The sequence below is a fragment of the Stegostoma tigrinum genome, chromosome 1, assembly GCF_030684315.1.
Source record: "Stegostoma tigrinum isolate sSteTig4 chromosome 1, sSteTig4.hap1, whole genome shotgun sequence".
Taxonomy (NCBI): domain Eukaryota; kingdom Metazoa; phylum Chordata; class Chondrichthyes; order Orectolobiformes; family Stegostomatidae; genus Stegostoma; species Stegostoma tigrinum.
The window spans coordinates 82,771,337-82,789,508 of NC_081354.1; the positions used below are offsets into that span (position 1 = coordinate 82,771,337).

The 18,172-nt window shown below is 37.6% G+C and overlaps 1 protein-coding gene across 2 annotated transcripts in view; it reads right to left on the reverse strand.

Annotated features, from left to right (window-relative positions):
* Positions 1-3,146: 3,146 nt before the first annotated feature.
* Positions 3,147-18,172, reverse strand: part of LOC125452546 (transmembrane anterior posterior transformation protein 1-like) — a 90,671-nt gene continuing 75,645 nt past the window's right edge. For both annotated transcript variants that reach the window (XM_048531112.2, XM_048531121.2), the window contains exons 13-14: positions 9,686-9,846; positions 3,147-6,410 (exon numbers count right to left, since the gene is read on the reverse strand). In XM_048531112.2, coding sequence (XP_048387069.1) covers positions 6,181-6,410; positions 9,686-9,846 — 391 coding nt within the window. In that variant the 3' untranslated portion in view covers positions 3,147-6,180. The remainder of the gene's footprint in view (positions 6,411-9,685; positions 9,847-18,172) is intronic.

Below are 18,172 nucleotides of genomic sequence, written 5' to 3' on the forward strand. Positions count from 1 at the left end.
TTTCAAATATTCCTGAAAATAAGGGATAATTATTTAGTGGTTTAACTGACTAGCATTCACTGCTATTGGGAGTCTGCCTCCAGGTAAAATTCTTCCACTTAACTACCTACATCTCTTTGCAGACTATTTTTCATAATTTGATTTTTTTTCCTACCTATTTGTATTATTGACAAATTTGGTCAAAACACACTTTCTTTCACCCAAGTCATTAATAAAAGATTGTAAAGATTGAGACCCAAGTACTGATTGATTTCTGTGGCACCCCACTAGTTAGTTTATCAATCCAAAAATGCCCTATTTATCCAGATTTGATTTGCCATCCATGCTGAAATATTACTAACAGCACGAGCTCTTACCATGTATCGCATCTTTTATGTAGCATATTCTTCAATGTCTTTTCAAATTCCTTTTTTTGTTATGCCTCCGATATATGCCGAGATGATATACTCTAGGATTTATTTATTCAGGGGCTCTATTCACATTGAACAAATGAACTTCAGCAGCTCAAGAAGGCAGCTCACCATCTTCACAAGGTGAACTAGGGATGGGCATTAAATGCTGGCCCAGGAAGCAAAGTCCACATCCAATGAAAGAATAAAAATGAAAATGCTTTTAAAATATTTTCCATTGTATTTAAAACATCTAGCCTCAAACTCGCCATCTCTAAGAGACTACAACCCAAACAGAATTGGTGGAAGCTCAGCAATTCTGGCTGCATCTGTGAAGAAAGAAAATCAGAGTTAATCTTTCGGGTCCGGTGACCCTTCTTCCGAACTGGACTCGGACTGCACTTAGGCTTAACTATTCAGAAACAGTGAACAAACAAACATAATCAAATACAAAACATCTGAACAACCAAACACATCTTTTCCCCCTTGCAAAACTAAAGATCCCCTTTCTTAATTTAAACCATCCTAATCAACAAATATCTACAGTGAGTTATTAGAGTTCAGACTCTGTTTTCTCCAAGTATCAAAACATCTTATGAGATCTGAAGGTCCCCGATTGGCTGAGATTTGAGTTTGAGGTAAAATGAAGTAGTTCTACATGATTGCCTGCCTTATTTGTATCCTAGTAAATATTTAGGATATTTCAAGAACATTGTTTCATTGTCAAGGCTGTCTCTTTAACTTACTTTTGTCAGCCATCGGATAGCACTGGTAGTGAGCAACCAATTGATCACTCTGCTTTGAATAAGATGATGCAATAAGAACCTGGAAGATACTTAACCTTGAATTCATTCTATTGAAAATGATCTGAACATTTGTAGATGAATAGCAGTTGGAATCCTGACATAGCTAACTACCCTCCATTTTGATTGCATCCACTCACCTCACCATGCCACACCTCTCCCTATCATCCATGTCTCATTGGCAGGGGTGAAGCTGACTTATTTTTGACTGTTCATACCTACCATTAGTACTCATTCTGTATCAATATATCTCATCTCATCTACTTTCATTAGCACTCCCTTTGTCTTTTACTCTAGGCACTCTCACGATGTGTTCCTCTCGCCCATCTTTCGCCTTTGGCCCCAGCTGAAAAACAATCATTTTTCAGCCTCCATCAGCTTTGAAGAGTAAATTGAAATAGAAGTGTTAATTCTGTCTTGTTCGCTACAATGCGGTCAGATCTGTTGAGCTTCTTTAGCACTTTGGCTGAGTGGCAAGGCTTAAGGCCAGCCATAAATGGGAAGCTGTCCTTCCATCTCTATTCCATTTTGCTTAATGAATTAGGGTTAAACTAGTTTAAACTATTGTCCCAGATTAAAGAAAGATAAACATAAAACTCACCAATCACCTACCTACTTGTTAATATGCTCTCAAAATTTTCTGTGCCTCCTAGAAGAGCAAAGCAGCATTTCCTCCCTCACTGTGCCAACAACCTGAGATCAATATTCTAACAAATCTGTACTCCATTTGGTGGCCTTCACATTCTTATTAGTAAATATGCAAATACAACTCTCTTAATTTGAAATTGTATCCCTCTGGTGAAAAGTTGTGTTCTAGAATAAAGGCATTTAACAAGCTATAACTCCCTTTACTGGAGACTTGCCAATTCCTGGTAAGCAATTAACCCCGCCACTCCCGTTGTTGAGTTAGGCCTCACCAGACTTCTCGTGATATTGCCCCAAATCTCACCACACCCCATAATCTCGGATGCACACTGGATTTTACCCAATGACTTGTATTAACGTAGTGTCTTTGAAGCACTAGTGTCCCATGGTTCTTCACATAATATTACCAAAACTTGACAATCAGCAGTAGAAACAGATATCAACGTAAATGCACAAAAGCTTGATCAATGACATAGGTTTTAAGGTTTATCTTAAAGAGAGCTGGAGGGACTTGGGGCTTAAGCAGCTGAAAAGACAGCCGTCAATGATGTAGCAATTACAGTCAGGATGTCAGAACTGAAGGAGTAACAAAAACCTCTTGCAGGTTTGAGGGTTGGAGAGCTTAGATAGAAGATACAAGGCCACAGAGACATTAAAGAGAAAATAAGAAATTTAAAATTGAACTATGGTTTGATCAAATGCCATAGGGACGATGAGCGATGGACTTTGAGAGAGTTAAAAAGTGGGCAGCAAAGATCTGGATAAGTTTATATGGGGTGTGAGATGGGAGGCAGACCACAACTGCATTGGAGTTGTTGTTACACCTGGAGGTAACAAGTAGTATAGATGAGGGTTTCAGCAGATGAGCTGGAATAAGGGGAAAAATTGCTGTATTACAAACATAGAAGTAGGCAGTTTGCTGATGTATAAGCATGTCCCCTATGGGTCAAATGCAACAGCAAGTTATAAGGCAAAAGGATAGAAACAGTAGTAAGTACTGAGTTTGGAGTACGAACCAAACAATACATGAACCAAAATGAAGTGTAAAACATTGAGCTTCATCCTTCTTATACTCCAACAGAAATGTTTTATGTTAAAATGATAATGTGAAATGTGTAATTTTAAGAACTTCGCCTTTTCAGTTTCATAAATATACTGAGCATAATTTTACATAAACATAATTATGATCTCAGTTACTGTACAAGCCAGATCTTTTTCAACTGACTTGATAAACTATAATCCTTGAAAAGAACAGCATGCATGGAAGAACCAAGGGTAAGAAAATAAGCAGCAGGATTTCAGGACTGAATTCAAATACAAAAACAAACTTTATTATACAGACATGAACAAAACCAACATAAGTAATAATGATGAAATAGGTATACTGAACTGGTAAGATAATGATTCTAAACCATGTACACTACATAAAGAACAACGTTCAGGATTAACATGGAGGTAAATAACAACAGGCAAACTGTAGTTTAACACCCCACAAACTGCACTTTAATTGGTTAATGTGGTCAAAACAGATATCACCCAGACATTAGTGACACTATGGATTACCAATCTCAAAATTCTTGTCACCTTCAAAAGGGATTCTAATTCTTTACGTTGAAAGTTTAGTCTTAGAACACCCTGAAAACCTCCCTGACTTGCACTCTCAAAGTAAAAATGCTCACCTCGATTGTTCGATCTCTTCCCAAGACCCATTTCCCTAGGATGCCCAAGAGCACTCCCAGTAGTCTAACTACTGGCAAAATTGTAGCTTTCATCAGAAAGCTTCACCCAGCTGTTTTTGAAATTATCTCACAATCAATCTTTCTGAACTGCTTCAAACAAATACTAATTACGGGCTTCCATCAACCTATTTGCTGCTTTACTTAATTGTCAATGCCTTCCAGGCCTTCTTTATAACACTAACAATATTTTCTATGGCATAAAGCCACCATTCAGCAGGACCAGAGCATGGATCTTCCTGAATCAACACCATGTCTTTAGCCCAGCAGACCCACTTGCTGCTTCTGATCTTACCCTACTAGCTGTTAACCTCTTAAAGCAATATGACTCCAACCTTAAGTATAATGGAGTTCTGGGTGTTTAGATTCCAATTGTCCCATTTTCTATAGTTAAACTTTAAGTCCTGAAACAAAACATTGTGTTTTAAAAACGCAAACTATTAACATTATATTCTCAACTATACAAAGATGGAAAATAAATAAACTTTACCTAATGTACAACTTTGACCCTCACAATTGATGGAAGCACAAACAGCTGCAGAAATGGTTCTCAAGGACTAATAGGTCAGCAGCTGGATAACATGAATATTAGACATTGTGAAAACAATGCTGGAGTTGCACAGTAGCGCCATCAAAATCAAACCAAAACCAAATAAATGGGAGATTTTGGGTGGGTCTCAAACAAAATGTATTAAAAAGGGTCTCTATCTAAAACATCAATAATTATTTTCCGTCTTAAACTTGCAAATGACCATTTAAACTTGTGCATATAACGATCAGTATTGATAGGGACAGTATTATTTAATGTGATGACTCATGCAAAAGTTAAGAGACATGAAAACTCAATCATAAAAATATTCTAGCAAATTATTTTTGTTTGGTTAGGACTACAAAACAACTTATTACACAAAATACTCCCATGCCTCAATCCTTAGCTGCCTTTAACAGAAATGTTGAATCTAGGACTGAACCCACATAGTTCTTTGTGAAATCTTTTTGTTGTTCATTATGATTGACTTTGATATGTGTTACATGTATTAATAAACGAACAATATTTGTTACAAAAACCATCTGTTTGGCATTATTCATTTACAAGATGTACTAATTATAAAAAGATAGAATATTTAATATCAGGTGTTATTACAAACTTTAGCCATAAATCCCTTTGCAACTTGGAAGTGAGTCAAGGGTCAAATTTATTGTGTATTTGCAAGTTGAATATCGAAAGTTGTATCTTGATAATATCCTCAAATTAACTAAACAATCAACTCATTTATTCAGATTCGCCTGGTACTATTTGAGTTTAACGATTCAGTTTGCGTGAAATATTTCTTGTGAAACTAGCTTTTTGAGCAATTATAATGAAAAAATTATGTAATTGTGTTTTCTTCATGAAACCTTGAATTCTGACTTTATAGTCTTTAGTGCAAAATAAACAAGAAATAAACATTGCACAAACATCAATTATAATAGATCAATTCAATTACTTAAAAAGGAACAGTTCTGCATACATGTCAGACTTAGTCGTTTCCCAGTGTGAAAACACGTAGCTGTGGGAAATTGATCCTCTTCTGCCTCTTCCTATTTTGTAACATTTTGTAAACTTATTTGAATTTATATCATGTTTTATTCCTTCCCAATACATAGCTTGCTCAATAAGTTCATTTGAACAACTTTGATCTCTAATGTTTCTACTAAACACAACCTTTTGGATTCACCAAAAAGAATTAGGAATGATGAAAGTCTAAATAAAGCTAAGAGCTGCTGGAAGCACACAGAAGCTTCAGCAGCATTGGCAAGATATGACAAATTAATGTTGTGCATGGATTCTTGACGAGATTGCAATTTTTTTTTTCCATTTCAGATGGTAAGAAACCTCTCATGTTTGAGCAGCTTTCTGTTCTGAGAAGATTTCTGCACTATATGCAGTTAATTCCTTTCTAAGAGGATCCACTTGTATCAAGACTTTCCTTATTTTCATCTTATAACTGAAGCCCTTGCAGAAAGAATTGCAAACTTCAACTGAAATACGTACACTTTCGGGTCAGCATTACCTGAATTTCTTTCTTAAGAATGGCTATACAGGATTAGAATTTCTTTTTAAAAAAACATTACTGTAGCAGGCACATTTCCATACAATTAAAGCCTGTAGTATTGAGTGAATATTGTTGAAAACATTATAAAAAGCCAACAAATTCATTTGGCTGTATGGTCACATCATTGTCTGAAGGTGCACTTGCAAGTGGCAAGAAATATTGCACAAAGAATCCACGCAACTGTAGAGAAAGCTGTCTTGAAAGCACTTATCTGCCAGGTCTCCACAGAAACCAACCAAATGATTTTCTTCCTTTGCCACAGGAAATTGATACCCAAAGCAAAACAGCCTATTCCAAACCAAACATGTTCAAACAGATGGAAAAAATCACAGGTAAAATATATTTTGGCTTGAGTCATTAATAAATTATAAAGATTTCAATAAATATTCCTGATCAGTGCCTCCTTTGCAGCTTTTAAACCTTTATATACCTTCAAGCTTGAGAACGTTCAGTTTACCATGCAAAGGCTTATGTCCAAAGCAGCTCTTCTCTAGATTAAAATGTGCAATAATCAATCAATCCGATTTCCACAAATTGTGAACCTGTCTATTGCTAGTAGGTCTCCTTTTGAAGAAGAATGCTTGCCATCAGATTTTTCCTGTGGTACTCCTTTATCTTCCGTATCAGGGGTTGTAAGAAACTGGTCAGTACTGTTGCTTGAAACTAGAGTTGATATACTTTCTGATAGGGAGACAGGCTGGCTAATAATGGACTTTGATTCCAGTTCTTCTGTTGTAGTGCCTGTCAAAGTGAAATTATCTCATTAAAGGTTTTACAAATGAATGCCAATACATTAAGCCAGTATACCGAATCTTTTATTTTAAAGATGAACATGCCTCAGTGGTAAAATGCTTGCATACATTCTGATTGTATCTCAACTGGATTCCCCATAAGATACTAAATTAACATATAAAACAAAGGTCAAAAAGTATAACTATCTTTTGTAATTCATATGTGTGATGGTGTTACACCACAATGGAGATCTTAAAACTACGTTAATAGTGGAAGACTTCAGACGAGCTATATGCTCCAAAAGTGAAGATGACTATCAAACTAGCATTTCACATAAGAAATATACTAAACTAACAGAAACCAATTAAAAATAATCCATGAGGATGTACAATATAGTGAAGTGTTTGTACATAATCCATCACAAGTTATTTGAAGGTAAGTGTATACAGCATCAGATCAAAAATTTCTCTCAAAGTTCTAGCCTTCCTCTTGACAGTTGCGAAACATTCAGCTCTGTATGCTCAAGAACTTGGTTGTCCTATAAAATACTTTAAAGAAGTTTTCCAATTAACTTCAGGACATAATTCTCTTGAAGCTAATTTCATAATTATACTGCAGCCAAAACCAGTACAATTACAGGTTGTCAGAATGTTGGTATAATATATGCAGGTGACAAAGAAGGGAAATAACAGAACAGGAATGAAAGGGACACATGGATGAGATGGTGTGGCCAGCTCAATACTGGTATTTGAACCAACATAAGGTGATGTAAAGCTTGGCTGCACTTGCAGCATAAATAGATGGGGGCATGGAAATTCCAGAATAAAAAACAGAATGCAAGGGCACTCTGGGGACTGGTACTAACTGGCAGTCAAGGGATGATGAATCTGCATTTAAAGAGGATGAGTTCACAACAACAAGTGGTCTGCAAGTTTCTACAGTGTTAATCACCATCTCTTAAAATACACAGTCACTCGTCAGCTGTTTTACCTGAGAGCAGGTTTTCGATGTGGTGTGATGTCAACACATGAACTCAATTCCCGCACTAGATGAGATTACAATGAAGGTCCAAGCTTCTCATCCTCTCCCCTCACCTAAGGCATAGTGACCTTCAGGTTAAACTACCATCAGTCATCTCTTTCCAATGACAGCAGAGCTATTGGTCCTCAAGGACAATGGTGACTTTATTTACTTTAGGCAAATACAGGTGATGTCTTGCATATAGCAAAGATCCAAATGAATGAGTGGTCACCAACCCATTGAGATTTTACCAGGAATAAAAATTACAAAGTTTTCAAATTGTCAGAAGGTTAAGATTACTCAAAGATCAGAATTAACATAGGAGAGCCCAAACAGGCAATAGGCCCCCGAGGAAGATAATGAGGACACATTTAGATAAAATATAGTGAGTTTAGGTTAATAGTTAATACTTCTTTAAGAATTTCATTTTCAAAATTAATTCTTATTTTTAAGTAAATAGACTTGAAAGTAAACATAGCAGTAGACAAAAGAACTGAAACTTTTTTTTTGTTTTGTGACAGTTGCTAATTCAAGATTAGTAATGAAGGGGAAAAAACAGCATTTAATCTGATCATTTGTGTGTAGCTTGGTGGTTCCTGAATCATATTTTTAAAAATTTGTTTGCATATGAATAGGTTAAAATGGTTATATAATGTCAACTCAGTCAGAAGATATGGATAATATTTCATATTTATTCTATGCATAAAATGTGATGTGTACACTCAAGGTACGGGATGTGCTTTTTGCAAGACATTTGATTTATATTGCACCAAGAAATTAAAATATCTGGATATAATCAGGGCTCTACGTTATTGGAAGTGGAAATATGGAATCAAATATTCTGATGCATTATTACCCTTATTCTGAAAAGGAAATGATAATATGAACCTTAAACTCCATCATGCTTCCAAAATTTTAATAAGAATTGCTATAGAAAACAAAACCCTCGTAAATCTAATTAAAATCAGTTTCAGCTATTTGTTCTCACGAATATTCATGACATATTTAAATATAGTTTATGATCAAAACAGAGGGAAATCTTTCATAGTGATGTGAAATTCCATAGCTATGTCATCAATTCAATGTGCAGAAATTCTAACTAATGGATAAATAATTGGCCAAAAAAGTAATTGTATCATATAATTACCATTGGGATTTTGATTAATTTAACTGATCAACAACAATTTAATAAGTGTGTGGTGTGTTTAAGGCATGGAATTCCAAGGTTGAAAATATCAGGTAGATTATTGGCTCATGATTTAATATTCCACTTTGAAGGCTGGAACACGAAGTTGCAGTAAGATAGATTTTTTTTTAAAAAATATTTTTAAGTAATGCATTCAATTTGTGCACACAGGAAATGAAATGTAATGTAACTTTTCACATCAGTACTATTTGGCCTCTGAGCTATGCAACTGCATTAAATATGACTAATTATGCTAATCACAGAATAGAATCATAAAGTTATACAGCATGGAGACAGACCCTTTGGTCGAACTTGTCCATGCGAATCGAGTTTACCAAATTAAACTCGTCCTATTTACCTGTGTTTGACCCATATCCTTATAAACCCTCCCTACTCACGTACCTGTCCAAATATCTTTTAAATGTTATAACTATATCTGCATTGACCACTTCCTCAAGCAGTTCAGTCTGTATACAAACTATCCTCTGCATGAAAAGGTTGCCTCTCAGGTCCTTCCCAAATATTTGTCCCCTCGCCTTAAAAATATGTCCTCTAGTTTTTAAATTTTCCTACCCAAGGGAAAAGGCCCTTGCTGCTCACCTTATCTATGCTCCTTATGATTTCATAAACCTCAATAAAAGTCAGCCCTTAAACTCCTCTGCTCCAGCCAAAGAAGTCCCAGCCTATCCAGCCTCTCCTTATAACACAAACTCTCCTGGTAACATCTCTGCAAAACATCTCTCCACCTTCTCCAATTTAATAATAGCCTTCCTGTTTTGTGCCACAGAAAACTTCCATGACACAGAGCATTATCACCTTTGTCTCTTGTGGTTTGCTTCCAAAAATAACTTAAATTTTGGTACATTAGAAATCACTGAACTGATGTCCGAAATATTTGCATTCAAAGAACATCTTAAGTTATTATGGAAAACACTGATCTTACAAGCAAAGTTAGATTGTTAAGACACTTATATTCAGTTTATCCAAATGAAACATTAGAAATAGTATTTTAAAAAGGACATATTATTTGACTCTGCATGAAACATTAAAAATAGGTGCTTTATGAAAATTAAGTTACCTTGAGGAGATTTAACTTTGCTGACAGATTTTTTGCCAGATTTCCCAGGGGTGCTGGCTGGTGGGGTTTGAAATAGTTTTTCCTCCATGTTGGCCTCTTTTACATATTGGCAAGATTTCCCCAGCAATACTATACTGTTAAGAACTTTGAGTGCAATCAATCTTGAAAGGGGGGAGAAGAAAAGAAGAAACTATGTTTAGAAGAGGGAAACCTTTAACCATAAATTATAAACCAGATAAATAGTCTGTGCTAATCCATAAGTATGTCCACTGAGTCATCTATAATCGTTGAGGAAACAAGTTACCAGATAATATTGACCTATAAAACTAACTTCTGTAATGAATGGAATCTAAAACGTAATGTTACATAGCAGAAGCTTAATATGGCTAGATTCAAATGGAATTGCTCTCCACTACCCCCCACAGAACCTCTGCCAACAAAAGTTCAATTACAGTACCTTGTCAAGTAAGATTAACTTGCAAGCAAGTCATTTTTATCAATGCAAAGGCACATTTGTTGTTAGATTAAGATCCTACCACACAGCTGGACATTCTGATTCTCGCCAAAACACATTACTCATATTGCACCTTTCCAATATGCATTCCAGGATGTTTGTTGGCATTAGAACCTAGATTGGAACTATTAACATTCACCCATTACTGGGCCACTAGAATTTGGTAATTGCACAGATTTCAATTTGAATTTATAGCTGTACAAGATGTCAATTTAGGGCAACAACTTAAAAGGACTGTAAGAATTTTATCCATGGAATTGCATTAACCCAACCTCTACAGTTACAATTTGTATTTATGCAGTGACGTTAAAAGAAAAAAAAGCAAACATTTATGGAGAAAAAAGAACTCGGAACAATATCTAGGATAATAATGTCTAGTCATTTGGACAGAGGTAAACTTTAAAAGGAAAAAGATGAATGGTAGATGATTCAGGGAAGACATACTAGTCTTTGTGACAGGTGGCAGATGGCAGAAATGGTTTCAGGAGAAGCAAAGTTCAGATTTAAATGAAGAGTATCTTTGAGAGGGATAGTGATTGGGAGTAGCAGCAGGTTGCAGAGAAAATTAGCAGCAAGGCTAAGGAAGGATTTAAACATGTGAGAACGTAAAAGTTTGTGGCACAGGGTTGTAGGGGTTTTGGAAGGCAATATTAGTCGACAGAGATAACAGTTAAGTAGGCTTGGATTTAGGGTAGGACAAGATACAGGAGCAGAATTTATGCAAACTGATGGTACCAAGCAACTGAATTCAATCAATTTTCAAAATCCTATTTCTTTTCAGTGCAACATTATATGAAACCAATGTTCCAGGTGGTGTCTGGATGTAGCACCTAACTAGCCTGCAACCCTCACCACAATCTCGCCCTTTTGCAATTAACCAAGAACTGCCAAGGACTGAGAAACTTGCAAAAACTTACAAAAGATGACCAGAATAAAAGGAGAGAGAAGATCAACTTTTAGGATAAACTTGTAACTAACATTAAGACGGACAGCAAGACATCCTTTAAATATACAAAAAGAAAGGTCAAGGTCAACATAGGCCCCTGGGATAATATAGCTAAGAAAATAATATTGGAGAACCAGGAAATGCCCAAGGAGTTGAATAAATTCTTTTCATTAGTCTTCACAGTAGAAAACACTAATAACATTAAGGGGCGAAAGGAAAAAAAAACTTATTACTAGAGAAAAATTGTTGGGTAAATAATGGGGCTAAAGACTGACGTGTTCTCTACACCTATTGGGATACATCCTAGGATATTAAAAATAGACACAGATATTGGATGTAGTAGTAGCAATCTTCTAAAAATCCTTCAATTCTGGAAAAGTCCCAGAGGATTAGACAACTGCCAATGTAACATTTGCATTGGAAAGAGAGAAAGAACCAGAAAACAACTAACTACGAGCCAATTAGCTTAACAGTGGTGCAAAAATAGTAGTCTATTGAAAAGGGTACAAAAGCAGATCATTTAAAAACACATAATACAATCAAGCAGAGTCAGCACAGTTTCACACAGCAGAAGTCATGCCTAACAAATGTACTAGGCTTTTTTGAGGAGGCAACAGGCAAGATAGGTAAAGGGAAGCAGTGGATGTAATATGTTTGGATTTTCAGAAGGCAGTTGATAAGGTACTGCATGTTTGGCTACTTAAAAGATAAGAGCCCATTCATTATTTTGGAGGTAGTATATTAGCAAGGATAACGGATTGGGTAACTAATAGAAGACAGAGTTGGGATATGGCAGTCATTTCCAGGATGATGACCTGTAACTAGTGGAATGCCACAGGGATTGGTATGGAGGTCACACTATTATTTACCATATATACTAATGGCTCAGATAAAGGAAATGATGTACTATGGTGAAGTTTGTGGGCAGCACAAAAACAGGTGGGAACACAAGTGGTAAGAATGACATGAAGTCTGCAGCAGGATATAGACAGGTTCAGCTGGTGCACAAAACCTTGGTTAATAGAGTAGAATGTGGGAAAATATGAAGTTATGACTTTGGCAAGAACAGGATCTGAATATTATTTAAATGAAAAATAGACTGCAAGCAGCTACAGCTTAGGGGATTTGAGAGTTCTTGTGGATAAATATCAAAAAATTACCATTCATACAGATAACACAGAAATCAAATGGAATGTTGGTCTTTATTTAAAGGAAATGGAGTATAGAAGTAGGGAATAGGGAATTCTTGCTAATACTGCACAAGGCACCTATCGGACCACAGCTGGAATATAGGAATAGTGTTTATCCTCGGAAAAATATGCAGGCATTGGAACCAGTCCAGAAGGTTTGGTTGGCTGATCCAAGATATGCAAGGCTTGTCTTACGAGGAAAGATCAAGTAAGCTGGGCCTGTATTCATTAGCACGGAGGAGAATGTCTCTTCCAGGATTCTTGGGGGAACTTAACAGTGTAAATGCAGAAAGGTTATCTCCTCTTATGGGAGAATTTAGCCATAAATCTGAGACTACAGGATCACACTTAAGACAGCAATGAGGAGGAATTTCTTCTCTCAAAGTGTAGTGAATGTGTGGAATATTTGTGCTGGAAAGGACCCCAGAAGCTGCGGCATTACGTACATTCAAGCCGGAGACTGATTTCTTTTAAAATAAGCAAGGGAATCAAGGATTAATGTGGCAAAAGGCAGGAAAATAGAGTTGAGGATTATCAGATTAACCATGTTCTCATTGAATGACAGACTATGGTCCATGAGACTGCTTACACTCCTATAATTTACAGTCTGATAGCAGGTATTCATCTAGGTGATTCTGTGTATGGTTGCATACTAGCTAGACACTGAGGCAGTGAAACTCCTCCTCGGCTGCAGTGCATCCCAGAATTAATTTGCAACACCACAAAGTGATGTTCATTCAGTCAAAGGCATCTGCACCATAGCAAAGCGTACAATCATTGCAAAGCCACCTTTAAGTTCCACCCACTGCTCACTGACAAGTTGTAATGAATTGTAACCAGTTCCCTTTGTGTTAGGGAATCAAACTCTTTATTCAAAGGCACACAGCAATAAAATGTTACAAATATCTCCAGTTTCAGCCTGGAAGGAACCAAATGCATAAAGACTCATCCTTGTGAACACCTTCACATCCTATGACAATAACAATTCTTCCATTCCTAAGATTACAATTATGACTACAAGTTTTAGATTCCAGCATAGATGTCTTTACTGAATCATAGAGGTCTGGCACAATATTTCTTAATGAGGTTCAGATAGGAAAATTGTACCTCGAAACCCCTAAGCTGACACATCCACTTGGTTTGATCTGATTTATTCTCACATGCATTTTGGTATAAATTACCTCGGGGCATCAGAGTGGCACACAAGCCCACGTCAAACCTACGACAACTGTTCACCCAAACTAAAGACCCACTCCCCGCCATGGACAGGACCAATGTCATCTACAAGATCCCCTGCAATGACTGAGACAACACTACATCAGACAAACAGGAAGGAAACTAACAACAAGAGTACATGAACAAGCAACTGGCTACAAAAAGACACGACCAAAACTCACTCATCTCAATCCATGTGGACAAGGAGAACCACCATTTCGACTGGGGCAACACCAAAATCAAGGAACAAGTTAGGCAGAGACAGGCACAGGAATTCCTAGAAGCCTGGCACTCCATGAAGCATGCTATTAAAAAACACATTGAACTCGACCCCATGTATATTCCACTACGAAGGGAAACCGGAAGTGAGGCAATCATTCTCAACAGACCCCAGAATTTAAAAGCTAGGCGGGAGAACGCACCGACACTTCATCAGAGGCCACAATGTGGATGTTGCCCAGCATGGAAAGGAGGTGTCTACGAAACAAGAAACCAGCTCGGCGAGCCAACCAACCTCAACACCCACAACCCAAGCTACAAATCTACTCCAAAACCTTACAGACACTTCCTTGTTAATAAAATGTGAAGCTGGATGAACACAGCAGGCCAAGCAGCATCTCAGGAGCACAAAAGCTGACGTTTCGGGCCTAGACCCTTCATCAGAGAGGGGGATGGGGAGAGGGAACTGGAATAAATAGGGAGAGAGGGGGGAGGCGGACCGAAGATGGAGAGTAAAGAAGATAGTTGGAGAGAGTATAGGTGGGGAGGTAGGGAGGGGATAGGTCAGTCCAGGGAAGACGGACAGGTCAAGGAGGTGGGATGAGGTTAGTAGGTAGATGGGGGGTGCGGCTTGAGGTGGGAGGAAGGGATGGGTGAGAGGAAGAACCGGTTAGGGAGGCAGAGACAGGTTAGACTGGTTTTGGTTTATTCCAGTTCCCTCTCCCCATCCCCCTCTCTGATGAAGGGTCTAGGCCCGAAACGTCAGCTTTTGTGCTCCTGAGATGCTGCTTGGCCTGCTGTGTTCATCCAGCTTCACATTTTATTATCTTGGAATTCTCCAGCATCTGCAGTTCCCATCATCTCAGACACTTCCTTGTACTCAGCAACTTTAAAGAGCTCTAGAAAACACCAAACACATGTATGTACTATTATCACAACAGCAAATTAAAAATCAGTACGGGGTATGACCTAACAGAGGTTGATCAGCCCTCTAAACAGTGTTTGTGAAGAGCCTTCCCATTTCAGAATGTGTGTTTAGCTATGTGTAAAAAAGAGGTGATATTAGCTGGAGTATTGTATTTCAAACTGGCAGCACTGGCATCAAATCATTGTTACACACCGACCAACATTGTTATCTACCTATTCTGTATACTTATGATAATACGTGTGCAGTACATGTTAAAACCCTCATGACACTGGCGTCCAGCATGATTTGCATGTGTGCCAACTTGGACTTCTCAGACTACTCAGTGCCCAGAAATTTTAAGTCAATATTTTTCATTTTGTACCAGATTTAAGTTTTGCTGTAGACATCCGCTGGCTGTGCTTCACTTTTACACTTTAGCAAATATCTGAAGCTCACATCGTGGCTGGAGTTGTTGACTGATTAGCCGAACTGACTGGTTTTCATGCAAATGCTTCTCCTCCTTTCTAGGTAACATCTTGATAGCTGTCTAGCCTGTGGTGAAGCACTATTGTTCTGTCCTGCTTTGAATTTATATGGTCTAGTCTGTCGTGGTGGATAGTCCTGCTTTCAGTTTTGCACCATAGTGGTATGTAGATGGGGTTTATTTCAGCATGTTTGTTTATTTCAACTCCTGTTTCTTGATGAAATGGTGGAACGAATGAACAACAGTGAATTCCTTACCAGCATATTCAGGAAGACCACACGCAGACCAAATCCTGAATTACAACAGTAACCACCCCAGTGTCCATGAACAGAGCTGTTTCAAGACTCTGTTTAAACAAGCGATAGCGCACTGCAACACCCAGAGCTGCGTTAAAATGGAGGAACATCTATACAAAGTCTTTACGATAATAGGTGTCCTAATAGCCTCACTTGCCGATGCCTGGCAAATAAACAACACTAAGAAGGTACCATATGCCCCAACACGCTGGACACCTTACCCTATATCAGAAACACACCAGAACAGACTACAAGACTGCTATGGCCACTTGGAATTATGGCAGCATACAAACCAACAGCCACACTTCGCTAGTTACTCTCAAAGACGAAAGACCCCATACCCATAACAAGCAGGACAAATGAGATACAAAATGCCATGCAGCAACTGCAAGAAACACTACATAGGACAGATGAGCAAGGAACTCGCCACCAGGATATATGAACAGCAACTTGCAGCAAAACAGCTCAACCAACTCTCCCTCATTTCGATACACTCCGATGATGGAAGGACTTCAGTTTATCTGAGACAAAGTACAGTACCAGGACAAGTGAAACAAAAACAAGCATGAGAATTCCTGGAGGCCTGGTTTTCAACCACCAGTGCGATAAACAAATATTGAAATAGACTCCATCTACACACCATTACGGTGCAAACTGGAAGAAGGACTTCGCACTACGACAGACCAGACCACATAAATTTACAGCGGGGCAGAACAACAGCGCTTCAACGGAAGCCAGATAGCAGTAAAAATGTTGCCTAGAAGGGAGACAAAACAATTGCACAAAAACCAGTCAGCTCGGCGAAACAACCAACTTGTGCTCCACTTACATGGTGCAGAAACTATGTTCTTGTGAAAGAATCTGATGTAAATGTTGAAAAAAATTCTGCGAGGTGTCAAAAGAATTTTAGGTCCCTCACTATACGAGATCTAGCGTGTTATTTTACTTAGTGCTGAAAAGTAAAAATCAAAAAGTGATGATGCTCAGCAGAATCAAATGAAGAAAATAAGCGCAAGAAATAAACTTAATCGTGTAAATTTGGATATCAAAAACAACTTCCATTCTATTCATGACCACTGGACACCTCAAACTGATTTAAAGTGAGTAACTTGACAAAGTAAAGTCAGAATTATGGCAGCTAATTTGCACTCATCAATATCACACTGTTGTGTGTGAGATTATGACAAGATGGTCTGTTTTTCTGGGGTCATTGAGGGATAAGTATTAGCTCGGAAACCAAGAAAAACTCCATGCAATTCTTCAAAATTATTCATGGGCATCCACTCAAATGAGGAGACAGGGCCTTGGTCTAGTCCCATCCAGAAAACACCACTTTAGACAGCTTAATGCTGCCTCAACAGTACATTGAAATGTTATCATTGAGTTTTGGGCTCAAGACCTGGGGCAAAACTTGAACCCAGAACTTTCTGATTTAAAGTTTTGTGCAGGAGCAACTAAGCCATAGCCACTACATATTTACAAAACATTATTTGCATACATGAGCCTTTTGTTATTAACTGCATCTGATGTAATCAAAAGAAATGTGAGGTAGAATGCCACCTAGGTACTTGTGAAAAGTATATACAGATCAGTTCAGCAGAATCTTATTTTAATTTTGTTATTCAGGGCACACTTATCATTTTTAGAGTATCTTGTTAGCTCTTCAGTTTGTCAACTATGAACTCTAATGTCCTACACATTGATTGACGTTCTGTAAACCCTTTTATGGAAAGAACATGATATTTCAAGTGGAAGCTTTAATAGTTAGAAGAATGCATTGTTTCATAGTCAAACAAGATTTTGCATCTTACTGTGAGAACAATCCAAACTATACAACCAGCAAAAGTTGACAAGAACTCACTGAAATGTTGTAAACTTAAATAACTGAAAAGTACAAAGCATATTAAAGACTGATACTTATAATGCAATCACAGAAATGTTACAGTACAGGATGAAGGCATTCAGCCCATCATTTTTGTACTGGGTCTCAGATTTATCTGTATACCTCTGGACTTTCTAGCATGGGACACAGCTTCCTCAAATGTCAGGTCAGCCAGATTCATTGCTTTCAGATTACATGATAGGATGGCTCTTAATCATCTGCAAAATCAAGGCCCTTATTTTGAGTTTTAGAACATCACAAACCATTGGGATATTTTATTAAATCTTACTATTAGGGAGAAACAGTGGTGCAGTGGTAATGCCAATAGACTCATAACTGGATTGTTTCCAACACTGACCAGAAACTGAACTGAACTCATCATATAAATACAGTGGCTCCAACAGCAGGTCAGAGACTAGAAATTCTGCAGCAGGACTCTCAATCAGAATCACAGAATTATTAGGGCGCAGAGGGCCTCATTCCTCCCGTTGTGGCTGCACCAGCTCTATTATCTAGTGAAAGTCTCCTGGCTTTCCCCCATATCCTTGTATGCCATTACTATTAAAAAAAATGCAATGCCCTCTTGATATGTTCAACTGAACCTATCTCCACATTTCCAGGCAGTGCATTCCATGCCCCATCAACTTGCTGTGGAAAATTTCTTCTCCTCATCACCCTTGCTTTGTTTCCTCATCATTTCAATAAAATATTATTATACACAATTGCTTAGTGACAGTAATTTCAGCTACTGATAACTGCATTGCAGCTATACACCACAAATTAAAATAGACCAGATTTTTAATGCTTTACATTTACTCAAAATCTATAAATTTG